Source organism: Echeneis naucrates, chromosome 15, assembly GCF_900963305.1.
Source record: "Echeneis naucrates chromosome 15, fEcheNa1.1, whole genome shotgun sequence".
In the NCBI taxonomy this organism is placed as follows: domain Eukaryota; kingdom Metazoa; phylum Chordata; class Actinopteri; order Carangiformes; family Echeneidae; genus Echeneis; species Echeneis naucrates.
This window is the reverse complement of record NC_042525.1, coordinates 9405193-9432401: the sequence shown is the minus strand read 5'-3', so window position 1 is coordinate 9432401 and position 27209 is coordinate 9405193. Positions and strand designations below refer to the sequence as shown.

General features: G+C 42.1%; 3 protein-coding genes across 7 annotated transcripts; all 3 read left to right on the top strand.

The window, feature by feature from the left end:
- The first annotated feature begins 734 nt into the window (after positions 1–734).
- Positions 735–4115, top strand: rgra (retinal G protein coupled receptor a). The gene is made up of 7 exons (XM_029521603.1): positions 735–854; positions 1126–1282; positions 1675–1796; positions 2192–2345; positions 2468–2585; positions 3712–3825; positions 3972–4115. Exons 1-7 carry the CDS (start codon positions 776–778, stop codon positions 4113–4115), a joined length of 888 nt encoding a protein of 295 aa, XP_029377463.1. The 5' UTR covers positions 735–775.
- Positions 4116–12152: 8037 nt separating this feature from the next.
- Positions 12153–20600, top strand: LOC115055556 (choline O-acetyltransferase-like). Of its 5 annotated transcripts, none has more exons than XM_029521459.1 (9): positions 12153–12527; positions 15864–15916; positions 16881–16992; positions 17415–17549; positions 18493–18670; positions 18767–18936; positions 19424–19524; positions 19626–19754; positions 19845–20600. In XM_029521459.1, exons 5-9 carry the CDS (start codon positions 18574–18576, stop codon positions 19981–19983), a joined length of 636 nt encoding a protein of 211 aa, XP_029377319.1. In that variant the 5' UTR covers positions 12153–12527; positions 15864–15916; positions 16881–16992; positions 17415–17549; positions 18493–18573; the 3' UTR covers positions 19984–20600. The 5 variants fall into 5 exon arrangements, with proteins under 5 accessions (XP_029377319.1, XP_029377318.1, XP_029377317.1 ...); XM_029521458.1 differs by having other exon boundaries at positions 16551–16992; XM_029521457.1 differs by having other exon boundaries at positions 15864–16709.
- Positions 20601–23865: 3265 nt separating this feature from the next.
- On the top strand, positions 23866–25558 carry slc18a3a (solute carrier family 18 member 3a). Its single transcript, XM_029521690.1, has one exon. The coding sequence runs from the start codon at positions 23886–23888 to the stop codon at positions 25434–25436; it is 1551 nt and encodes a 516-aa protein (XP_029377550.1). The 5' UTR covers positions 23866–23885; the 3' UTR covers positions 25437–25558.
- The last annotated feature ends 1651 nt before the right edge of the window (positions 25559–27209 follow it).

The window sequence follows — 27209 nt, the reverse complement described above, 5'->3', positions numbered from 1 at the left end:
CATGCCAACAAAACAAAAGGCTGGCATGTCCAGTTTTAGTCCTGCCATATGGGTCAAAGGGTTATTAAAGCTCCACAAAAACAATACTCACATGGATCCTGTGTAGTGTAATCAGTGAATGGGCAGAGTTATCGTGATGATTTGAAAAACAGATTCATTTATCTAGAACAAACTGTGGAGAAGCTGCAGAGAACCAATGTGCATGGAGAGACTGCAGAAATCTACATGCATCCTTATCTTTCCCCAGCTGATAAGAGACTCATCTGGGCTGTGTTTTAAACAGCACAGCCTGTTTGCGGCTCTTCGGGGTTCATTGTCTCCTCCTTTCCTGAGTGTTTGTCTGCAGCTCCGCTCACACCTGTTGTGTCTCCTTAAAGCGACACAGGGCTGCACAATGTGTGTTGTGTTTTGTGTGTGTGTGTGTGTGTGTGTGTGTGCAGTCTGGCTCGTTTGTCATCAGCAGCTGCTGCATCCTCGCCGGACGCAGACACAAAGGCTTGTTGTGCAACTAATTGACGGCTTTACTGTTGCGGTGGGCAAATACGCATTAAGGGTTGCGGTCCGTGTGGTTATGTTCATTAAGACATTCCTGCACGGATTGGGGCGCCACAGCGAGAGAGGGGCTTTACATAATAAGGTGCATGCTTTTCACGTGAAATGCGCCTTTAAAAGGGAGCTCGGCTCTACAGTCACACCGAGGCACATCGTAAACGAGCGGACGGAGGAGTGAAAAGTCTGTGAGAGCTGCACTTTGTTGAGTCGGATCGCCTTCAGGATGGTCTCGTCTTACCCTTTACCGGAGGGCTTCTCCGAGTTTGATGTGTTCTCGCTGGGATCTTGTCTGCTGGTGGAGGGTGAGTGTTTTTGCTTTTTGACCCTGGAATTCAGCCAAACACTACAAAGGCTGCGCCCAAAGGCGTGAGGTGGTAACCTGTGACCGGACCTGCCGTGGTAGGAGGGGACGGATCTGTAGCTGTCTTTAAACTGTTAATAACCTCCACTGATAGACTGTCAACAAAGACCGCGATGTTTACTATCATCACTGAAATGTGCGCGCCGATCTCCGTCCGCCGACGCGTCGCCCGCCGCCTGCCGTTTGACCTGTCTGTTTCTGTCCCGCCAAAGGTCTGCTGGGCTTCTTACTCAACGCGGTGACAATCGTCGCCTTCCTCAAAGTGAGGGAGCTGAGGACCCCCAGCAATTTCCTCGTCTTCAGCTTGGCCATGGCCGATATTGGCATCTCCATGAACGCAACGGTGGCCGCTTTCTCCAGCTTCCTGAGGTGAGTGATGATGTAACCGCCACCTCTTTCGTAATCGATGTGAAGGTCACATCACGTGTGGCCAAATATCGGCGCCGACTCCTCCACATCAATCATTTACAGGTGATTGTATCGGCAGTGCAGGGATGGATGGAGCGGAGGAGGGTCAGTTGGGTGGGGGAGGCTGGGAACACAATGCTGATCCTGTGGCAGGAATATTTTCAAGCTGCATTCATGAGATGAGCGATGCTGATCTCAGTGCTCATTCACGGTTTATTTATAGTGTTATTATTTTAAATATAAATGGGTTGAATTATGTAATATATACATATATGTGTGTGTGCGTGTGTGCCAGTTAAGGGATGTTTGGGTGCACCCTGCTGAGTCTCTACAAACACCTCCCCTGTCTCCAGGTACTGGCCATATGGCTCTGAAGGATGCCAGACTCATGGTTTCCAGGGCTTCATGACAGCTCTGGCCAGCATCCACTTTGTGGCTGCCATCGCATGGGACAGATACCACCAGTACTGCACCAGTAAGTTAACATCCGCCTCACTCCCTAACCAGGAGGTTCCCCTCCTCTGACCCGCATGTCATTCAAAAACACTCAGAAGTTTTTAAGTTTCTTGCAGGTATACTCAAGAGTCAAGCTTTTCAACAAGCGGCCTGTTGCCACAGAGCTCTCTGATGACTGACTGACTAAACAGAAACAGATACCCAGACAAAGCACATACCTGAGATAATCAATAGATAAGATTGCCTAAAATACTTACGCAGGATGCAAGGGAAGACAGAAGCCATTGAACACCTGAGCTGCAGGGCACTTAGGTTGCATAGCCTTTAAAAAAAAATGGAGATAACACATGTATTCATATTTTGTTGGAGCATGTTTAAAACAGTCCATGAATTATTTGACCCTGTTCTTGTCAGGAACAAAACTGCAGTGGAGCAGCGCCATCACCTTGGCTGTATTTGTTTGGCTCTTCACTGCCTTCTGGTCCGCCATGCCCCTTATTGGCTGGGGAGAGTATGACTATGAGCCACTCAGGACCTGCTGCACTCTGGACTACAGCAAGGGAGACAGGTGTAGACACGCATCCACTTTTCACGCTGTTGATAGCAATAAAAACTTTTTTTTTTTTCAATGACTGCACCATCCATAAGCAACAATTGATGCTGATTTTAATCACCTGTCTTCCTCTACAGAAACTATGTGTCCTACTTGATCCCCATGTCGATCTTCAACATGGCCATCCAGGTGTTTGTTGTTATGTCCTCCTACCAGTCCATTGCACAGAAATTCAAGAAGACGGGAAACCCCAGGGTAAGTATGCAGGAAATTTCCAAGACCCATGACTGGATTGGAAGTAGGTGCCTTCATCAGGAAGTCAGCATATACTGTATGTAAAGTAGAGATATGCACAGTGAGATTTCATATATATATATATATATATATATATATATATATATATATATATATATATACACAGAGGCAGAGTGTCACAGTTCTACTTCAATGAATCCAAACCAAATTTTGTTTACACGCCTGATGCGGAGGAATTAGGAATTATTTAATCACTTCATAGCGTAAGCACAACATCGTCACGCGGCCCTCATTCAGGGCAGCAAAGAAGAATGCATGGGGGTGCAGACGGTGACATATATAGGTCATTCTCTCAGGGGGAAGACTGGGTGCTTCAGTTGTTGGCATTGTGGACAGTGACTGGTGGTGTGGCGAAAGAACAAAGTATCTGTGAAAGCAAGTTCAATAGCAGAGGTCCTCAGGGCCAGAATCAGGTTGCTTCACTTTCACTCTGTTGCATAATCCCATTACTCACAGTCATCTGAGTTGGCAGAAGGTACTTTCTTTTCAAACACAAAGGAGAAACTCCGAAAGCTTGCTACCACAACATTACAATTATGTAATGATCAAATATAGTCACACATTGCCAAATATGTCCACATGTAATAATATGTTAGTGAATGTGTTAAAAAGTATGCATGCGATTACTTCAATTTGATTCGAAGTCTTTCAATAGGAAGCTTCATTCAAAGTAAACATCAGATTCAGCTGCCTCAGTGGAGAGTTGGAAAAAAGTGAAGCAGAGTATGTTCCTCAGATGACGGCATCAGCCGGTGGAATCCATTTCAGTCCATTCTCGGTGTTTGCTCTGATGCTGAACCCTGGATTACAAGCGCTTGCCTTCTGGCTGAGTCTGAATGGCCCCAGCACAGACAGTTTTACTCCCAGACTTTATCCCAGGCGTGTGACTTGCCCCCAATGGAAAAAAAACACAAGGCATTTTTGTCTCCTTCACTCCTTATGGTTGATCGGTGACTAATCATTCTTGTTCTGATCCTCTCTCCTCCCCCCATCTCTTTCTCCATCACTGCCTTTCATCCAATCTCAATCCCTTTCCATGTTTATCCGTCTCATTCTGCCTCTGCAGTTCAACCCCAACACTCCTCTTAAGACTATGCTCCTCTGTTGGGGCCCCTATGGCATCCTGGCTTTCTATGCTGCTGTGGAGAACGCCAATCTGGTCTCCCCTAAGCTCAGGATGGTGAGAGCCCTGAATTAGAATGAATACAAATACCACATTTAATCACACTATGGCTCAAACATATTAATCCTGAGTTTATTATTAATGATTAATCTGTGACGCTCCGTGATGGTCCAACAAACTTGTGCTTGCACCTGTCTCTGCAGATGGCTCCTATCCTGGCCAAGACCTCCCCAACTATCAATGTCTTCCTATACGCTTTGGGTAACGAGAACTACAGAGGAGGCATCTGGCAGTTCCTCACCGGGGAAAAGATTGATGTGCCTCAAATTGAGAACAAGTCCAAATAAACTGAGCATGCAATAATTGCACACATGTACTGTCCTGGTGGTTTCTCGCAGGTAGTTAGACGTTTTTTTGTTTGTGTGTAGGTACATCTGTTGTGGCTCGCACACATCTGTCCTGGATTTAGTGTGTCATGTTTCTGCAGTTGTGTGTCGTTAAGAATGTGACAAAGCGTAACAAAGTTATGATTTCTCAGGTCACTGTCAAATGTATTGGAATTAAGTAGGTAATGAATCCGCTTTTAAGTAATGCTTACTGTAAACTGATGTCAGTTGTGTGGGCAGATTGAAAACACAAATCCTGGAACGAAATTAATATGGACCTTCAAACCAAATGAAGCATATTAAAGCACAACTATTTAGTGTTTTAAAGAATATTAGCTATTTACCCTAATCTATGTAGCAGCACTTTTCTTTTGAGTGTCACCTGAGCTTGTCAATTATCCTGTCGTCTGTCTCCAGGCCAAAAGTCCCCTCAGTGAACAGTTATTTAAACATTTTTTTTAAATCTAATGAAGTCTGTCTTTTCCGTCTGTTAGACGAGGAAGTCAGAATGAAAGACATAAAGAGATGAAATCAGCCAAAAACCCTCAAACTTGGTTAACTAGAACTAGTACCACAGAGTGACATTTGTGACCTGAGCCTGGGGACAGTCATCACGCCTGTTGGTGAAATGTGAAAGTGTGCACATGGCACTGATGACTTGGCAGGCTCTGTTATGCCGACAGCAGAAAAGAAGACCATTCTTCAATGCACAGCCCCCACAACAAAGTCAGAGATTAGTTGGTGGCCGTGGAACGATTTGCATAAACAATGTTTGATCTTTAAATTGTATCCAAAACAGAGAAGTCAGATTTAACTACTGGTGTTTACTCAGCTCCATTCTGCAAAAATGATGACTAGTTTAGATAAGAATTGGCTGTCAAAGTTTAGACCTTGGCACAGTTTGGTTAATTATTAATGTATTAGAGTTTGGGAATTTCATTCGATGATTATTTCTGTGTACAATTTGCTTATGCACAAAACTCAGTGGAAAAAAAAATCGGAATTACTTCAACATTTGTTTTAAATGTGTTGTCTGACCACAGCGTTAAACAATACAAAGTAACATACTGGTTATCATATAATCAATATTCATACAGTAGGTTTCAAAAACCAAATCATCTACTGTTGTGGGTTTAATGTCGCTAAGATGAAAAATGTAATTAACACATTACACATGGTTAGATTTTTGGGATATTTACACATATTCAATGTCTGTATAATGTTGCAGTCATTCGATTTCTAACATCATATTATAAATCAGTCAAACACACAAACCAGCCTACTCATGCCCAACGATCCTTTACTGTAAATTTTGTTTCACTGAAGACAGATTTTGTAGACTTATTGGTTTTTGTGGATCTTTATTGTCATGACTTGAACATATTAATTTGTCAGTTTGCACATTTGCAAGCAAGTTTGCAAATTAACCTGCAATATTGACAAAATGCAGAGACCCTGCAATTCACGGCTACCGAATAAACGATTATAATTGTCTAGACTCTGTTCTTCTTTTCTTTCATATTACGCATTGTTATAATCTCAGTGGGAACTTAATTTTGCATATGTAACCCATAAAGATACTTGAGAATATGCACAATGATAGTGTGAGTGCTGTCAGAAAGAAGGTATTTCTATTTTTAATTTATACTTCTTTTCCACATCATGATGTACTTTGTTATTTCACAACATTTTTCATATCTTTAGTTATTTATTACTAGCAGATTACGTTTATTATTACAAAATATTAGACTATTTGGTAGTATACAAAAAGATATCAAAGGATATGTACTATCCATCTATCTACCCATTTAAGCATCTGCAATTATAAATATATTTTCCTAAAAATGGGGCCTCCATCATTATGGATATAATGAAGTTACGCATCAGACCATTACTACCAGGACACGTGAAAGTGCATTCAAATGGACGTTAAACCAGCATGTTGAAGATAACACCCTGAGATTGCAGAATACAGTAGAAGCCAACACTGTGTGTTTCTAAGAAGATTAATTGACAACAGCCTGTGAGTGATGGTGTTGTTGCATAATTATGTGGTAATGGCACATGTCCAGTGGGCAAACCCAGCCACTGCGTCATCAGCATCATTCTTATTTATTCTAGCTAATTCAATAATCTGCAGGAAAAAACACTATGGATTAGACTTTTCAGATGTCATGAAATCTACTGGAAATAAGGATTAATTTAATCTTACATGCACGACTCCTGGACAGATTACTTTATTCATAATCGATATGAACTTCGACCAGAAACTCTGCGACGTGAAAATCAATGTCCCCAGATGCTGATGGACATATGGAGTCGTCATCTGCTGGGAGGAGCTACTCTGAATCTTCCTAAACCGCTGCAGACCAGGATCAGCTGAGTTTTGCACAATTTTCAAATAGAAAAATGAAATTTACATTTCAAGTTGTGTATTTATCTTTTTATCTTTTGCTTTATCTTTTACTATACAATTATACTGTTCTTCTTTGTTCAAGAAAAGAAGCATATGTTTTGACTTCTGCCAATGCTGTTGCTACAAATTATTTCTACAGTTTCTTCATAGATCACAGCAGCAGATGATCAATGACAGAGCAAATAATCAAAAAAGCAGCACTTTTTTCTCTGGTCACAGACTATATTAGTATCTAATAAAGATTCGCCGTCATAGACGATGATCACAGATTAATTATTAAACCACAGCGGCCACAGATTTACGTCAGAGGCTGGATTATGTTATACTACTTGGAATCCAAATGTCTGGCAAAAGACCACGGTTTGATTTCCCCCCTCCCCCTTCATCAGCTTTTCCTCTTTTACTATCAAACATATTCAGGTACTTAGAGTTCACTGAGGATTACATCTGGTCAACCAATGAAGTTTCCATATGGGCTTTTGAGAAGATTACACAGCAACATGAGCACAAGTGCAGGAGAAGGAGAGTAGCATAGAGAAAGAACTGTCCCAGACACAAAAACAAATCAGCAGTTCTCTGAGCAATGAGGGAAAAATCTACAAATTAGGAGCCGAGGACAATGGCTGTAACAAAGGATGACACTGGTGACACTGGCTGTTCCCTCAGTCAACAACAAGCTACAGCTCACGTGATTTGTGTATGAGCTGATACTTTCAGCCTAGCAGCAAGCAGTTGTGTTCTCTGTCTTGAATGATAAGAATTAAATTAAATAAAATAAAGCGCAGTTCACTTGTGCCAATGTGCCAACTGCTGGCCACTGAGGGCAGTTGTGAATAATAATATAGAGATGAGGGGAAAGAACAATGACATGATAAACAAGATAAACAAGAACATGCACGCATTATCAAACTGAAAAATGTCTGAAAAGTGCCAATGGTACCACAAAATATGATGCTAAACACAAAACAATCTATTAACGTTTGCAACACCACAAACTGTGATTCAATTATTACTGAACAAACTGCAAAGCCATACATGAGGGAAAATATGATGCAGCCATGCCCAATTTCTTCAGCCTGCAATCCTTTTGTCAGCGTCACCTCCCACATTTTTGTCTTTGGTGATGATGATGATGTCAACACTTTGTGATCTACCTCAGGCCCAGCTGAGCACTAAAACTAAGTAAAATGTCAGTCTGCTGCCTCAGGTTGAGAACACTCTCCTTCATTCTACCACTTATCTTGACTGTCAGCTCTGCCGCTGATTACATAACCACACACACACACACACACTACTGCTCTTCCAATCAATTCATCAAACCTGTGAAATCACACCATTGGCATACCATGTGACTCACATGTCAGAAGTGGATTTGTGACAGTTAGCGCATGAATTTTAAGCTAACAATCAAATACGAACCAAACCAATAACATAAAAGATAAATAAAAGAAAAAACGTATCTCTTTTAAAGAAAAACTATTTTTATAGCATTAGTGTGACTGTGTAATCTGGATTGCAGTGGAGCCATGCACCACTGCTTTAATTTATTAAACAGCTCACTTTGACCAATAAAGGGTGGAAAGTACTGTGACCAATCCACATTATTCCTCCTGTACCCTGACTTACACGTCCACACACACACACACACACGTGACATTGGACAGAACATCTTGTGTTGTCCGGTAAAGGTCACTGAAATTATTTCTACCATGACAGTCATGAGGTAAAGATCATTTCATGGCATCAAACATGCTCCACGCAAGCACCAGAGGAATACACTTTACTGTTTCCTTTCAATTAGATGTTTTAGCTGAAATTAAAATGGAACTAAATGATAATTCAACAAAATTAAAGGAGGCGCACCTTTGCTCATGCAGCAAAGGTATGTGAAGGCACAGTTCAGAAAATCTTGTCCAGCTCTGTTCTGATTGGTTGCCTCTGAAAAAGTACGACTCAGTCATGCAGATCACAACACAACTGGAGTTCGGAATAGGTTTGTCTATGATGGTTCATCTTTGTGTCTTTGTGTGACTTTTTCATGTTAGCACAGCTAAAAATGTACTTCTTAATAAACTTCCATCTTGAGGGAACTATCACAGGCAACTTTGTTCTTTCATTATCAATCTCCTAATTTCTTTCGTTTTCTCCTTCTATCTGCCCTTTTCCTCGATCCTTTTTACTTCTCCTGACCGCCATTATTTTTTTCTTTTTTTTTTTTTTATTGCACACTTCACTTGCACACAAACCTAAACTCCCTTTCTTCCCTCTCTTCTTCTTTTCACTTTTCTGAAAACTTTTACTTTGCACTGCTGATATTTGTTTACTTGTACTGATTTATAACCCAGTATGTTTATTTTTGATTTAATATAGAGCATTTGTGGAGATGCTGCACATATTTCAGCATAATTCCACCACTGATTATAACAGATAGAACTTTAGTAGGAAGGAATTTGTTTTTCAAACTCTCTCTGTCCCTTTATTTCAGGAGATAATGTGTTATTTTACAGAGTCCATTTATTTACAGAAATAATTATACTGAAAAATAACTTAATCATTCAAGTGCCTCAGGGTTATTTCTGGCGTTAAGGCTCTGTGCATTTGGCTGCAGCAGGATTAGGATTTTGTGTGGCCGCTAGAAATTAATACTTTGGCAACCACTCAAGATTACATGGTGATCTTGAATCTCCTGAGCTAGTTTCAAATCAGATCAGAGCTGAATCACTGGGAAAACAGCAAAAAAATGTTGATCCCCTAACACGGCCAAATTCAGTTATGAGGGCAGCACTGATTCCACCCTCCTAAGACTCAACTAAAACTCATCTAAAAATGGATTGCTCTCCCCAGATAAAGGCCTGAGCAGCAAAGTAACTGAGCAAAGGTCACTCAGCTTGAAATGTACAAACACTGAATGTTTGTGTTTGTACAAATGTAACCATACCTGTGTTACGGTAAGCATGTGTGTGTGTGTGTGTGAGAGAGAGAGAGAAAGATCAAACTCAGGAGTCTCTTGGGTGAACCAGAGCCCAACACAGAGCTCCAGCCTTCATGCCTAAGCTTCCCAGTTACAGTATGTTCACTGAGGGAAATAAATGTGATTATCAAAGCTGTTCTCTCACTGTGTGACGTAACCATCAGTCTAAAAATAACACAGAAAAATTTTGAGCTGCTTTCCGGTTTGATTCCCAATATTTCTTGCATGGACTTACTTGTGTTTTGTTTCCAAAAGCATACATCAAAGTGGAAAGACAATATAAATTTCTTAGGGTTACGTGTACTATTACTCTACTATTTTGATTACTTTTTAACGTTTCAGTGGCTCGTCTTTATTTTGTGGTATAGACTTGACTTAGTGGGCAACACAACAGTATAGTGGTTAGCGTTGTTGCCCCACAAAAGGAGGTTGCAGGTTCAGTTCCCAGGTCTGGGGCCCTTCTGTGTGGAGTTTGCATGTTCTCTGTGCCTTCATTGGTTTCCTCCAGGTAGTCCGGTTTCCTCCCACTGTCCAAAGACATCATGTTTGGGTTAATTAGTGACTGTAAATTGTGCGTAGGTCTGAGTGTGAGTGGTTGTTGGTCTCTGTCTGTCTCTGTGTGTTGGCCCTGCGATGGGCTGGTGACCTGTCCAGGGTGTACCACGCCCACACCCAATGTGAGCTGGGATTGGCTCCAGCACCCCCCATGACCCGAAAACAGATAGGCGGAAGAAGATGAATGAATGAACGAACAGTGAAGTGGCAACGTGACTGACACTCTTACACTAAGACAAGTATACAAAAAAACTTTGAAGCGTCCATTGTGAACCCAGAGCTTTCATTCAGTGGGATTGTGCAGGGATATGGGGACATCTACTGGATGAAGGAGGACACAGGAAAAATCAGGGGAACATCCACCCATTGATTATCCATAACGGTTATCCCTACAGGGCCATACGTGCGCTGGAGCTACTCCTAGCTGACATTGGGTGAAGGCAAGTCACACTGGGCTGACATGTAGACACCAACAGTTATGAACAATGGAGTATTCATCTACTGCCAATTTAAAGTCACGACAGAACAGTGCTCATCTCTGAACCCGAACCCTAAAAATCAACGTGAGTGGAAATGAAAACCTGCATTCTCAAATCTCCAGATAAACTCCATGTATATGTACTCAATTAATGCGACGAACCAGCAGCTCTTATTCAGTTTTCTGATATCGAATAAAATAATCAGAGGAAATCTGGAGATTTCATGGGATCCTTCACCAATTCAGTTTCTCCACTAGATGTCAATCCTGCTCTGCTGCATGTCTCAGATCAAATCAGCAATCTGCCTCCTAATAAGCCCCTTAGAGTCATTAGCCAAGTGAAATTTATTATGAAGAAAAACTCGATCAAACTAAAGCAAAAAATTAAAAGTTGTGATGGAAAGGATAAAATATTTCCCATAAAGTGAGTGCATTTAAATTATTTCCAGGCCCTATTTGAATTGTATTTATAGCTGCTCTCAATATCTTGAAACGACGCAGAGAGGAATCCGACTCCAATGTGTAAACTATCCAAAGAGGTTGTTTTGTACTATAAATCTAGTTATGTATTCCCATTAGTAGATTGCTTTTCACAGAATACAGTAAACTAATGTGAGAGCTGCTGGTGCTTTGCCTCGACGGTAGAGGTCGGCGTCCCTCTATCTTCAACCCCCACTTCATTTGTCTCATTCAGCTTGGAAGTGGAAAAAAAAACCCTGGAAGCAAATGTGGCTCCTTGAAATTTCGTTAAATTATGAAAGTAGGAGTGATTATCCAGATTTAACTTTAATAATAGCCATTCAGCATGCCTTTATATTTAGTTTTGGTTCATTTTCTTGCTGTTTCTTGTTGATTTCTTCTTCTTCAAAATATAAGAAAAATGAAACAAAATTGCAAGTGAATTGCAACATTTTGTGCAAATTAACACATTTTCAAAGAGAAGCATCAGGAAGTGGATGCTGAAAGTAAATCCCTCATTAAAATGTAGACGGTGGTGGCTTTCAGCTGATATACCACCCACCATGTGGCTCTGCTACCCGGTTGAAAAGCAGATGTCAGAGCTCTGTGTGACATCGCGGGATCAGTTTCAGTGATTTCTCTTCTTTTACTCTTCAGCGGTGCGCTGATGCGCATCTTGAACCTAAACTCGCCTCGGATCAGATCGTGTTGCCATTAGAAACCAAGTGAGTGGCGGGAAAGTGGAGGACGTTCCCACCTCATTAGTACTATTAGTCCACGTGGAGCTGTCCGCGGACAGGTGATGCTGATTTGTTTGTTTGTTTGTTGTGTTGTTGCCGTGCCACAGGGGAATATTTTAACTGTTGGCTCTCTCATGATACTGAGTCTACGTGAAGTTAAATGTGTGAAGTAAAGGAAAAAAAAAAAAAAAAAAAACGAATCTTAAGATTGAAAATCAGCTGCTAACTGTCTTGTGGAGTTTTGAAGGTGAAGTACAGGATGAGGTGAAGCAGGCGTCGCCAGCTCTGCCTCTGAGCAGCCGAATGGACAGCAGTGCGCACTGGGGAATCTGTTGCTTTGTTTAATTAGCATAAACGATCTGTTGGAGAGCAGCAGGACCGTGCGTCACAGCCGGCGGATAGGGGAGGGGGAGGGGGACACCCATGGGAGTCATGTAGCTGCAGTGTGTATTCCTTCCACGGCCGACAAAAAGCAGTCCGGTTGGTGTGAAATGATGACTTAGCTCGCAGCGTTACAGGTGAATGGAGACAGCTGGGAGCGTCCGGGAACCGGAGGGGCGCCGATGAAGCCTGCCCTGCGAGCTGCAGGTGAATCCCCCCTCCCCAGTCCGTGAGTGCTGTCCGGGACCAGCACGTCACCTGAATGACGGGATATGAGACAATGAAGCTGCTGTGGACGACGGGAATAAAACGGGTCCAAGTCAAGAGAGTGGGAATGCACGTACGATGACGGACGCCGCAAGAGACAGAAGAGGTAACCCAGATAGCACCTGACTCCGGGGCGGATCCGCCTTACAGTCTCATCCGTTTCGGGGATGCGCGCCGGATACGGCTCGGATTTTGTAATTAAGGCAAGTCAGGCTAGCTGACGTACAACACATTAGCATTAACGTTAGCTTAACTCGGTGATTGCTAAACCTCTTAAATTAACTAGTTATCTAAAGTTAACTTTAAAATCTGGATGATATTTTTTTCTTTTGGGGAGGTGGGGAGGAATTAGTTACCTGCCTTGCTTTGGGATTTTAATCCTGTCCTAAGAAGGACGATTATTGAGTTAACTTAATGCAGTCTCCCTGTTGTTTGGGACGCCGGTGCGTCAACCGATTTGGTTCCCCCCAGGTTCCTGTTCCCCTTTACGCTGATTTACTGCTGAGTCGTGCGTAGTTGCTAAGTTACCGTGCGTACTTAAGGAAGAAACACAAATAGAAACACAGCTGGGTGTACGGAAAGCGAAATGGAAAAAGCCAATGTGTAGGTTACTGGTATGTTATTTATTATATAAAAAATACATTTGTTCGGCCATTCTTTGTCAATCTTTGTGTAAATAGATGCCAGCTAGCATATCTGTGCGAGAGTAGCCTACGTTAAGTAAACCTCACTGCCGGATCACTTACACTAGTTAGTCGCTTCGAAATGGACTGCTAGCTAACTGGTTAGCTAACTGGTTAGCATGCTCGACTGACGGATTGATGACATTAGGCTATAGGTCTACATAATTATCATTGATCGATCAACCAGTTAAACTGTAGCACATACACAAGAAAAATTCAGCAACAAAGCATGGTATTTATTTACTAAATAAAAATGATAAACAAGTCAACAGGCGTGGACTCGGAGCTAAGAAGAATAGGTCACGTGGGATGCTGGAACCAATCGCAGCCCACTCTGGGTGGTACGTCATCACGGTTAGGTCAGGTGACGTAAATGTGAAATGGTGAAGTAGCGGAAATGTGTGCTGCAGCTCGAGCAGCGCTGTGGCGCAGCGGTAATGCTGCCGTCCCGCACCTAGGTGGGAGGGGTTCGATTCCTGGCTAGGTGATGTAAATGTACAATGTAATGTATGTATGTAATGTAACCCCGGGGTTAAGTGATGACAATGTTAATATATATACATGGTGTAAATGTAATGAGTGTATGATTTACTGTAATGTTAAATATGTATGTAATATGTATGTAAAGGTCCATTCCCGGTGCGGGCACCGGAACATGTCTACGGAGTTAATTGGTTGCGAGTATTGGACTGGGCTAATGCAGATACGGCGCCCCCCCCAGGACCTAGGCCGAACCAGACCAGACGGGTGACGGCACCCCTCCAGGAACGGACCGAGACCAGACCGGAGACAGGACGCGTCCACAGACTAGACCAGTAAAGCGAGATTATGTAAAATAGCGTTTTGTGTCGGGCTTTAATACAAGCTAGACTAATGGACATTAGCATTAGAGCTGTCCAGTTAGCTTACGTTACAAGCTAACGTAACGCATTAGCTTACCTTGCTCTTACCTCTTACCTTGCTCTACGTTTCTTATCCCAAATCCACCGTCACAATCTTTTTAAAAAACATTTGTATAGAAAATTTCTCAACCTTTTATTTTCTTATTCTTCTTTCTTCTCCTTTCTGATCACTGGACTGATGCTGACTGGACATTTTCCTACCGAACTTCAGACAACAGGCTAGCATAGCAATAGTAAGCAAGGGGGGCGGGGCTTAGCGAAGGATCGGTGGCCAAACCATTTGTTGTTGGGGGGGGGGGGTTTACACACAGACCTAACCACGAATGATAATTATGTAGACCTATAGCCTATTTTATGGGCATGTCGTGCAAGAGATAACAGATCATGTGTAGGCTTTCAGGGAAAAAAATATTTGAAGTGTTCAGTGAATGGATCATTGACTTTCGTATAAATCATGCACTTACTTGAACTAACCCAGGGCATAAACTAATTCCCAACCCAGTTTCCCAAACGGCGCAAAGTTGATACATTCGGGAGGCCAGGATGAGCGTCTGTCATGTGAGTGTATGTTCTTAAAATGGTAAACTTGTGTTCAACGAGTTCGTGAATTATGAAACATATGGACACTATCCGGTGGGTGTTTGCGAGGAGCAGAAATATGTCATTCCCAGGCGCTCTGCCCGTTTCCAAATGAACGGTAAGCAATAGTAACGTTATAGGTCAAAAATAATGTCATCAGTCCGTCAGTCGAGCATGCTAACCAGTTAGCTAGCAGTCCATTTCGAAGCGACTAACTAGTGTAAGTGATCCGGCAGTGAGGTTTACTTAACGTAGGCTACTCTCGCACAGATATGCTAGCTGGCATCTATTTACACAAAGATTGACAAAGAATGGCCGAACAAATGTATTTTTTTATATAATAAATAACATACCAGTAACCTACACATTGGCTTTTTCCATTTCGCTTTCCGTACACCCAGCTGTGTTTCTATTTGTGTTTCTTCCTTAAGTACGCACGGTAACTTAGCAACTACGCACGACTCAGCAGTAAATCAGCGTAAAGGGGAACAGGAATTTGGGGGAAACCAAATCGGTTGACGCACCGGCGTCCCAAACTAGTAAACACATGAAACGCGTCCTTCGTACAACAAAAGTAGGCAAGGTGTAATGAAGCTTTAAACGCAGACGTTTTCAACACACTTTCAGCTACATGCACAAAAAATAGGTTTCTAGGTGCTGCGGTTTTATCACAGTTACTGAAAATGTCTCGGCTAGCAGAAGACGGCTCCAAGCCAACAAGCGGCATCACGTCGACAACAAAGGGAACGTAAACGTGTGCGCCATCTTTCCTCCGTTTCTTTCGCCTCCAAAAATCGTTTAGTGTCATAGAAACAACACCAAACTGCGAAAATGGAGTTTATTTCCCAGTAAAGTTTTCAACAAGCCTGCTCATCAAAAACAAAAAAAAGTCGGACATTGTTTTCTGTCTCCGTGAAATACGAACATTCTTCGATAACACCGAATAAAACCACAAGCTTGGCCTCATTTTAAAGCCGAAGACGTGCCCAACAACAATCAGGGGTTCAATTTTATCAATCGTGTCCCGTCAATCGGACGCTTTGTGCCCTCTGTGCCAATGCTAATTTAAAGGTCCGTCAAACTGCGCTCCTACTACGCGCAGGCAGCGTCTCCTGTCAATCAAATTTATGTTGTAAACAACTTTCCCCTCCAATAGCAGAGGCCCTAAGGCCATAATGCTGTTACTGCTGTGTTCATGTTTCATTTTACTGTAGATATTTACAGGGATAGTGTGGATTTCTTGAAGTGTAATTGTTTGTGATTTGTGGTCCTGACTAGGTCCCACAGGTCTGTCAGTTTTTGTTTGTCCTCCGGTCATCAGTCTGAGTAAGGTAAGATTAAATGCTGTTTTAAACTTGATTTGGCTGACTGACTTTTAAAGTGGGTTAAGGGGGGGGTGTTAAGAGTTTTTAGGTGCCCAAATAATTTCAATTCCATGATTGCAGTTAGTTTTCATTATGTGAGTGAAAATTATAGTGACGGAGTGGAGTTATTTGGCCTGTCACGTTTGGTGGGTGTAAATAATGTTACATTGATCAAATAATATAAAAGTAGTTGTTAGATTAATTATTTAAAAAATAATTGTTAGGTGCAGCCCACAACACTCCAGTCTTTCATAGTTCACCTATCTCTATGTTTTCCCCATTTCACATTATTCTCCATGGATTAAAGAGATTCATCATATATTTGAAGAAGATGGATTACAGTACATGTATACTAATAATCTAATATGCAGCATAAATACTATTAGCATAAAGTTACTTGTTGGATTTGATACAAAATGGTTACATGATATTTTATTAAACTAAAATTACGAACATATATCCAAATATTTCTTTTTAGATAACAATGAATAGAAAGACTGGACTGTGTCCAGCTCCACCTTAAGATGAAGGACCCATGTAGATGTAGATAAACAACTGAAAGAAATTAGTGATTACTGCACAAAGTTTACTGACTTTGAAGTGACAGGAAAACAGGACCTCAGAGATGTTAGTGGACAGTTTCTTGAAGGAAGTATACCACAATACAAAAGTGATGAAAGAGAGGAGCGGGCCGTCAAAAACTTGGAGGAGCCAGGACCTGAGTGGCAAATGTTTGATGTGAGAGTTATTAAATCATGCGGTAAGTATTCTAATAAGAAATGGCTATTGTAAGCAAATATCACCATATGCACATATTTGATAATACTTAAAATCACATAAAATCAATTTACCTCTGTTTGGTTGTATGCAACTTTGTTCTTTATGTGGTTAATTTGAAATTTAAGTGATGTCTGACACATTAAATTTTTAGATCAGTATTTTGAAGCACACCAGCTTTTAAAGAAGTCCCTTACATGCAGTACGTTGGACCTCCAATCTGAAGAGGACGAGGAGATTTGACCAAAAAGGAAGCTAAAGCCGATGTAAGTATGACTATATTTTCCTAAACGTTCTTCTGAACTTTATGACCTTTAGTTTCACAGCAGCGTCTTTCAGTGTTATGCTATGTTATTCATGTACATAATTAAATGAATATTATGTGAACTACACTGTTTATGAAACTGATTTATTAAGGCATAAACTGAAATCATTTACAGCTGTATTTTATTTTGGACTTAATATAGAAATTTCCTCGCGAAGACATTGATTATAATGATATGATCATAGCCAGTAAATATGGTTATCTTTTTAAAACGTAAATCTGGGTGGGTATTGAAAATAATTTGCTTTGTTATTTTGAAAGGGAGAACAAAGCCAACTGGGTAAATACAATGTTCTGCTAAAGAATCACATAATAATGAAATGAGCAAAGCTTTCAAAATAACCCCTCTGTTTTCTGCTGTAGGTGTATGACTACTGGCTGAATGACATGTACCTGAACAACAGACTAGCTCTGCCCGTCAACTCCAGTCCTGCGATGGTCTTCCCTCTGAACAATCAAGACCAATGAGCTGTGAGAAATTCCTCACAGTGTAGAACAGTAAGATTGGACAGACAAATATAATGTCATCTAGTTGTTGAAGTTATCTTTTCAGCACTGTGCCTTGACCGCCCTTCTCTGATGCAGACACAATAGTTGCCATATATTGTAAAAATTACTCAGACAGCAACCGGCTTTGATCGATTACAGAAATCTGAACGCATCCTTGCCTCACACTGACAGATTGGGTCATTACCCAGAACACCCTGAGGACCAGAACCAGAGCACATCAGTGTGGCTTGTAAAAACCAGGTCAGGCAAAATTAAAAACAAGTCATGAAATCAATCAAACAACCCAAACAGACACAGAGCAAACCCAAAATACAAAGACAAGATACCAATGTTCACAGTGGCGGTTTCACAACAAGAAGTAGGCAGTAACCCTGTGTCCCTGTTACTGCAGAACATCTCGGTCATCACTACCTTGTGCTTGATGGTAAAGTAAACAGGCTCTGGAGACACAAGGCTAACTTATCTCCCAATGCGCAATTAACAGCACAGCACACTCCGTTCAGTTAATTATCTATACCCTTTACACATTATGCTGTAACCTACAGCTCTGAATCTCACAGAGGTTCTGTCACCTATATGAGAAGAGTCAAAAGTGTTAAAGTATTAAAACAGCGAAAGGTGCAACCACAACCACTGAGAGATGATGAGTCAGCTTTGTTAGTGATTAAAAAAAAAAACAAAAACAACCAATACTCACCAATTCATGATATTTGAAGTATTGTGTGTAAGTGTCATCATGGCTGCAATCAAGTCTGTTGAGGTTTGAAAAAAGAAATGTTAGATAATTAGGCAGATTTGAAAGAATTCTTCAGGTTTGCCAAATGTAATTTGCAGATAAAACAATGTCACTATCACACAAACCAACTTTTGTAAACATTAATCAGAGTACACAGGTCAAATAGCTGTATACTTACATTTTCCCTCTATCCAGTTTTTTGTGCTGGATGTGGTGATTAACTTCCGCCGACTGAATGAAAGAGATCTGCTAACTCAGCTGGAGAAGATCGTCAAGATGGCTGACAGTGAAGAAGAGCGGCTCCCTGCTATAGGTCTTCTTACTTCGGATGGACGGACGGAGTGGGCAGAGTCTCGCAGTGTGCTAATGAGAGGTACATTTTGTGTAAAGGCTCTAGACTTTCCAATAAAAAGTCAAATGGACCTTAGTGCTGTTTATACTAACAAATGGGCTTTTCTTTTGTAATCAGAGTCTACAAATAGGGACTCTTTGGATATGATTGAGCGTTGTTTGTGCTTGGTTTGTCTGGATGGCGCCAGTGGTGCTGAGCTAAGTGACACAGCACGTGCCATGTTGATGCTGCATGGGGGAGGAGTGGCCAAGAATGGGGGCAACCGCTGGTATGACAAGCCCATGCAGGTGAGTGATCTCGAGTCAAGTTAGTTTGTTTTATTTGAGATAAAATTACTTAATGGGAGCTGCTATACAACCGGCTCGCTGTGAAACACATCAGGCATAACTAGTGGCACATTTCAGCTTCATCTCTCACAGTGCCAATTGACATACCAAGCCAAACCCATGCCAAATTAAGATGGAACAGTTAAATAAAAGTTGATGGAGAGGGGATGTTCCCACTGGATTACAAACCCTTTGCTTGAGAAATGTCATTAGCATGAATTTTGATGGAGTTGTTTTGATAAAGAATTCAGTTTAAATGAAAGAAATATATGATTACCGTCCGCTACATGGAGAGTTGTAGGCTTTCTCTAAATAATTTCTTCGCCATGGGTTGTAAAATATAAATGAAACATGGATAAGGAGTAATAATTAAACCGGATGTTCAGATGAACTGAATCTTATATATTTGTTTGGTTCAATTCAACTGAAGATAGCGTGACTGCGTCAGTTTGTTGTAGGAGCTGATGGCTGCTGTAGAGTCGTGTGTGAACACTCAGCATTTGAGGGAATCGTCCTTGTGCAGTGCACAGAGTATCTTCTCAAATACATGTAAGAAATGACATGCAACTGACAGCGTAGAAAATCAAAGTGTGCATGAGTGATATTTGTTGGCATATGCTAAATTTGATTATATTTTCCTTTGTTATCAGGATTGGCAGCCCATCAAAACTGGTCAGAGCAGCAAGTGTGAGCGAGTTGCCTGCACCGCGCAGGCTGCGCTGGAAATGTACTCCAGAGATTCACAAGCTACTCGCTTCCTCTGCCGACAAACTTCAAAGGTCTGAGTTTGATGTGCTTTCTGTTCAATCAAACATATTGACACAATAAATGCTTTCAAACAATAACAGGATTTATTCTAATCTGCGCAGGTTGGTGGGGGATCTGGATATGAATGTCCATAATTTCCATGATTATGGGAAAGAATTAATCAAAAAGCAAAAAATTAGCCCAGATGCCTATGTCCAAGTTGCTCTTCAGTTAGCTTACTATCGGTTAAAAAATAAATAAATAAATAAAAAAAAGATGCTAAATATTACAGTCCTGATTCATATCTCACATTCACCTGTGCCTAGAACTTAGAAAGCCTTTTGTTTGCGAAGCTCTGGCATTTGTACAGACCAGTAAAGGGTGGAAAGTACTGTGACCAATCCACATTATTCCTCCTGTACCCTGACTTACACATGTCCACACACACATACGTGACATTGGACAGAACATCTTGTGTTGTCCGGTAAAGGTCACTGAAATTATTTCTACCATGACAGTCATGAGGTAAAGATCATTTCATGGCATCAAACATGCTCCACGCAAACACCAGAGGAATACACTTTACTATTTCCTTTCAATTAGATGTTTTAGCCTGAAATTAAAATGGAACTAAATGATAATTCAACAAAATTAAAGGAGGCACACCTTTGCTCATGCAGCAAATGTATGTGAAGGCACAGTTCAGAAAATGTTGTCAAGCTCTGTTCTGATTGGTTGCCTCTGAAAAAAGTACAACTCAGTCATGCAGATCACAACACAACTGGAGTTCGGAACAGGTTTGTCTATGATGGTTCATCTTTGTGTCTTGTGTCTTTGTGTGACTTTTTCATGTTAGCACATGTACTTGTAAAATGTACTTCTTAATAAACTTCAATCTTGAGGGAACTATCACAGGCAACTTTGTTCTTTCATTATCAATCTCCTCACTTCTTTTCGTTTTCTCCTTCTATCTGCCCTTTTCCTCGATCCTTTTTACTTCTCCTGACCATGTGTGTGTGCGTGTGTGTGAGAGAGAGAGAAAGATCAAACTCAGGAGTCTCTTGGGTGAACCAGAGCCCAACACAGAGCTCCAGCCTTCATGCCTAAGCTTCCCAGTTACAGTATGTTCACTGAGGGAAATAAATGTGATTATCAAAGCTGTTCTCTCACTGTGTGACGTAACCATCAGTCTAAAAATGACACAGAAAATTTTTGAGCTGCTTTCCGGTTTGATTCCCAATATTTCTTGCATGGACTTGTGTTTTGTTTCCAAAAGCATACATCAAAGTTAAAACACAACATAAATTTCTTAGGGTTACGTGTACTATTACTCTACTATTTTGATTACTTTTTAACGTTTCAGTGGCTCATGTCTTTATTTTGTGGTCAAGACTTGACTTAGTGGGCAGCACAACAGCATAGTGGTTGCAGGTTGCAGGTTCAGTTCCCAGGTCTGGGGCCCTTCTGTGTGGAGTTTGCATGTTCTCTGTGCCTTCATTGGTTTCCTCCAGGTAGTCCGGTTTCCTCCCACCGTCCAAAGACATCATGTTTGGGTTAATTAGTGACTGTAAATTGTGCGTAGGTCTGAGTGTGAGTGGTTGTTGGTCTCTGTCTGTCTCTGTGTGTTGGCCCTGCGATGGGCTGGTGACCTGTCCAGGGTGTACCGCGCCCACACCCAATGTGAGCTGGGATTGGCTCCAGCACCTCCCATGACCCGAAAACAGATAGGCGGAAGAAGATGAATGAATGAACGAACAGTGAAGTGGCAACGTGACTGACACTCTTACACTAAGACAAGTATACAAAAAAAGTTTGAAGTGTCCATTGTGAACCCAGAGCTTTCATTCAGTGGGATTGTGCAGGGATATGGGGACATCTACTGGATGAAGGAGGACACAGGAAAAATCAGGGGAACAACATCCACCCATTGATTATCCATAACGCTTATCCCTACAGGGCCATACGTGCGCTGGAGCTACTCCTAGCTGACATTGGGTGAAGGCAAGTCACACTGGGCTGACAAGTAGACACCAACAGTTATGAAGAATGAAGTATTCATCTACTGCCAATTTAAAGTCACGACAGAACAGTGCTCATCTCTGAACCCGAACCCTAAAAATCAACGTGAGTGGAAATGAAAACCTGCATTCTCAAATCTCCAGATAAACTCCATGTATATGTACTCAATTAATGCGACGAACCAGCAGCTCTTATTCAGTTTTCTGATATAGAATAAAATAATCAGAGGAAATCTGGAGATTTCATGGGATCCTTCACCAATTCAGTTTCTCCACTAGATGTCAATCCTGCTCTGCTGCATGTCTCAGATCAAATCAGCAATCTGCCTCCTAATAAGCCCCTTAGAGTCATTAGCCAAGTGGAATTTATTATGAAGAAAAACTCGATCAAACTAGAGCAAAAATTTTAAAGTTGTGATGGAAAGGATAATATATTTCCCATAAAGTGAGTGCATTTAAATTATTTCCAGGCCCTATTTGAATTGTATGTGTAGCTGCTCTCAATATCTTGAGAAATGACGCAGAGAGGAATCTGACTCCAATGTGTAAACTATCCAAAGAGGTTGTTTTGTACTATAAATCTAGTTATGTATTCCCATTTGTAGATTGCTTTTCACAGAATACAGTAAACTAATGTGAGAGCTGCTGGTGCTTTGCCTCGACGGTAGAGGTCGGCGTCCCTCTATCTTCAACCCCCACTTCATTTGTCTCATTCAGCTTGGAAGTGGAAAAAAAACCCTGGAAGCAAATGTGGCTCCTTGAAATTTCGTTAAATTATGAAAGTAGGAGTGATTATCCAGATTTAACTTTAATAATAGCCATTCAGCATGCCTTTATATTTAGTTTTGGTTCATTTTCTTGCTGTTTCTTGTTGATTTCTTCTTCTTCAAAATATAAGAAAAATGAAACAAAATTGCAAGTGAATTGCAACATTTTGTGCAAATGAACACATTTTCAAAGAGAAGCATCAGGAAGTGGATGCTGAAAGTAAATACCTCATTAAAATGTAGACGGTGGTGGCTTTCAGCTGATATACCACCCACCATGTGGCTCTGCTACCCGGTTGAAAAGCAGATGTCAGAGCTCTGTGTGACATCGCGGGATCAGTTTCAGTGATTTCTCTTCTTTTACTCTTCAGCGGTGCGCTGATGCGCATCTTGAACCTAAACTCGCCTCGGAGCAGATCGTGTTGCCATTAGAAACCAAGTGAGTGGCGGGAAAGTGGAGGACGTTCCCATCTCATTAGTGTTATTAGTCCACGTGGAGCTGTCCGCGGACAGGTGATGCTGATTTGTTTGCTTGTTTGTTTGTTTGTTGTGTTGTTGCCGTGCCACAGGGGAATATTTTAACTGTTGGCTCTCTCATGATACTGAGTCTACGTGAAGTTAAATGTGTTAAAGGAAAATTAAAAAAAACGAATCTTAAGATTGAAATCAGCTGCTAACTGTCTTGTGGAGTTTTGAAGGTGAAGTACAGGATGAGGTGAAGCAGGCGTCGCCAGCTCTGCCTCTGAGCAGCCGAATGGACAGCAGTGCGCACTGGGGAATCTGTTGCTTTGTTTAATTAGCATAAACGATCTGTTGGAGAGCAGCAGGACCGTGCGTCACAGCCGGCGGATAGGGGAGGGGGACACCCATGGGAGTCATGTAGCTGCAGTGTGTATTCCTTCCACGGCCGACAAAAAGCAGTCCGGTTGGTGTGAAATGATGACTTAGCTCGCAGCGTTACAGGTGAATGGAGACAGCTGGGAGCGTCCGGGAACCGGAGGGGCGCCGATGAAGCCTGCCCTGCGAGCTGCAGGTGAATCCCCCCTCCCCAGTCCGTGAGTGCTGTCCGGGACCAGCACGTCACCTGAATGACGGGATATGAGACAATGAAGCTGCTGTGGACGACGGGAATAAAACGGGTCCAAGTCAAGAGAGTGGGAATGCACGTACGATGACGGACGCCGCAAGAGACAGAAGAGGTAAAGGAGAGGAAAGTCTTCTAGCTCACTGAGAGGGCTCCCTGATCTGAATAAGTTAAGAAAAGAAAAGAAAAGAAAAGAACAAATGTGACAAGCTTGCGCAATTCTAGTCACAGACCAAGTGGGGGAACCCGACTTTATTTTTTCACAAGAGAAGATTTGAGCCAGAAAGAGGAATCATGGAGCCGGAGGAGACCGCGGGGGGACAAGGCGCTAATATGGCACAATCTGCCGCCTCCAAACTGTCCCAGATGGGTGAAAGAACTAAACAACTGGTCACCAAAGACCCAGAGAGACAGAAACGGATTATACTAGTCATAGTCTGCACAGCACTTTTGTTAGACAACATGCTGTTCATGGTAATTGTGCCAATCATACCCGATTACCTTGAAGGGCTACAGAAAGCAGCGGATAAAGCCGAGGAGGCTGTCCTGCACACCAACTCCACCAACAGCACCATCCATAAAGCAGACAAGGGCAACTTCGACCTACAGATAGGTGTTCTTTTTGCCTCCAAGGCCATCCTGCAGCTCCTGGTCAACCCGCTAAGCGGCACGTTTATAGACAGGGTCGGCTATGACATCCCCCTCTTCATCGGGCTCAACGTCATGTTCCTCTCCACGGTCATCTTCGCCTTCGCTGAGAACTACGCCACCCTGTTCTTGGCGCGCAGCATGCAGGGCCTCGGCTCCGCTTTCGCGGATACTTCGGGGATCGCTCTGATCGCGGACAGGTACACAGAGGAGACCGAGAGGAGCAAAGCGCTGGGCATAGCCTTGGCCTTCATTTCTTTTGGAAGTCTTGTGGCGCCCCCCTTTGGAGGGGTCCTCTATGAGTTCGCGGGGAAGAAGGTGCCCTTCCTGATCCTGGCCTGCATCTGTCTCACTGATGCGCTCTTGTGTCTGGCTGTGCTGAAACCTTTCTCAAACCGAGAGAGGGAGAACATGCCAGTGGGCACCCCCATCTATAAACTTATGATTGACCCTTACATAGCCGTCGTGGCCGGTGCTCTGGTCGTTTGTAACATCCCTCTCGCCTTCCTGGAGCCCACCATCGCCAACTGGATGGAGGAGACCATGCAAGCCAGTCAGTGGGAGATCGGCATGACATGGTTACCTGCATTCTTCCCTCACGTCTTAGGTGTCTATCTCACTGTCAAATTAGCAGCCAAGTATCCTCATCTCCAGTGGTTTTACGGAGCTATAGGCATGGTATTCATCGGTGCGAGCTCCTGCACCGTGCCAGCCTGTAAAAACTTCGGACAGCTCATGATCCCGCTGTGCGGAATCTGCTTCGGCATCGCCTTCGTGGACACGGCGCTCCTGCCGACGCTGGGCTTCCTGGTGGATGTGCGACACGTGTCGGTGTATGGCAGCGTGTATGCCATCGCAGACATCTCTTACTGCATGGCCTATGCCATGGGGCCCGTGGTGGCCGGGCAGATAGTGCACGACCTGGGCTTTGTGCAGCTCAATCTAGGCATGGGCCTCGCCAATGTACTTTACGCACCGGCGCTCCTCCTGCTTAAGAACGTGTCAAAGATGAAGCCTTCTTTCTCCGAACGAAATATGCTCCTGGAGGACGGCCCGACAGGACTGTATGATACCATTAAGACCGAGGAAAGAGAGAAGAAGAGAAAGGGTCTGTGCACGACGATCGACGAGAACGGAGCTGAAACTTTTGCGCAACGGTCCTACTCAGAGGAATCCTCAGGCGGAGACTATGCGTAAAAGACCTTGGACTGAGTGTGAAACTATCAAAGTGCCCACGCAGTGCTGTGTGCATCCTGTCTGGTTAATTGCATAACACAGTTAGGACTGCATAGCCACATCAATTGTTTGCAGAGTTTCTGTTGACAGTCCCTCCGGATATTGTCAAGTAGCTTCAAGCTTTTGCAGTAGAAAGGCGTTCGCTGGAGTTTGCTGATCTTTAAAATGAGAGTATTGTGAAAGAATTGTTCAGATACATGTCTACTCATCTAACAACATTTATCATTTTATCAGAGACAAACGCATATCATATTCAGGGACGACGTGTTAATGTATTTTAACAACAAAAAAAAATTAAATAAAAAAATATATATATACAATATATGCTTCTGTTAATGTAATCTGTATTCCTTCCTCCAGATTTGTGCTATATATGCAATCCTGTGTCACACTGCAGTTTTAGGAAGAAAAGTGAAATGGAAATGAAATCTTGTTTATTTTGGATGATGTACTTCTGGAATGCATTGCCTCAACGTATGATCTGCAACTGTACATACATGTATATTCATGTACATAATTAAATGAATATTATGTGAACTACACTGTTTATGAAACTGATTTATTAAGGCATAAACTGAAATCATTTACAGCCGCATTTTATTTTGGACTTAATATAGAAATTTCCTCGCGAAGACATTGATTATTATGATATGATCATAGCCAGTAAATATGGTTATCTTTTTAAAACGTAAATCTGACTGGTATAAACGTTTGCTTTTTGTTTGTTTGTTGGTTTGTTTTACATTTGACTACATATAAATTAAACCTTCTCAGATTACATTAATCGAGGCCCACATTGTGAATTTTAAAAGCAAGAAGCCAAAAGTGATCATATAACGATATATGTAAAAATTTCTCTCAGTTAAAAATGGATTAGGATGAGAACATAATCATCCTGATCCCGGAGTTCATGTTGTATTTATAAAGAACCAAAAATCAGTCAGCCGAAAGCATGTGCTTCTTCTCTTTGCATTCAGATAATGAATACACAACGCCAAATAAATCAGTCAGATGTAGTAGGATGAATGCACCCAAATTGGTCGACGGAAACAGATGAAAATTCAGAAAGCTTAAGGAAAATACGCTCAGCATGTGAGCATCCGAGGCGCTCAGTCGGAGTCTGAACCAGGACTGGCGAAGATGGAAAGTACCAAATACATTTCTCGGCGAATGGCAGGACTTCTGGGAGGAGCCTGGCTGGCAGGAGGGTGAGGTACCTTCTCAGCATCTCTCTGAGCCAGGAGGAAGTTGAACACTTGCCATAGCTGGAGGCTGAAAATGATTAAGGATCCAAGTGGTGAAATGTAAAAGAAATTCGACCAGAAGCGGACTGAAGTCAAAATGGACAGAGGTGAACTTTTCCTCTGAGCCGCAGGACCAGTGGGGTTGTCTTCTTTTCTGGCTGGTGAGTAAAACGTTTGACTTTGATGTGATGGATTATCTTTAATTTTGATAAATTGACATAGTTATCATGATTAACAAGTCGACGTCATATGCGTAGTTCTGAGTATCAATTGCATGTGAAAATCTCTTGAAGTGCGCTTTCTTTTATAGCTAAGCAGTAACAGATTTTTTTATTCATTTTTTTTTTCTTCTTTTCAGTTTTTTGTCTTAAATATCCAGACAAATGTTAAACGTGTAAGGGCAGCTCTGAGTTTATCACAGTGACACTCCGTTATGTTAAAGCGTTTTCACTTGCCAGAACTTGATGAAGTCCTATTATTTTATTTGTGG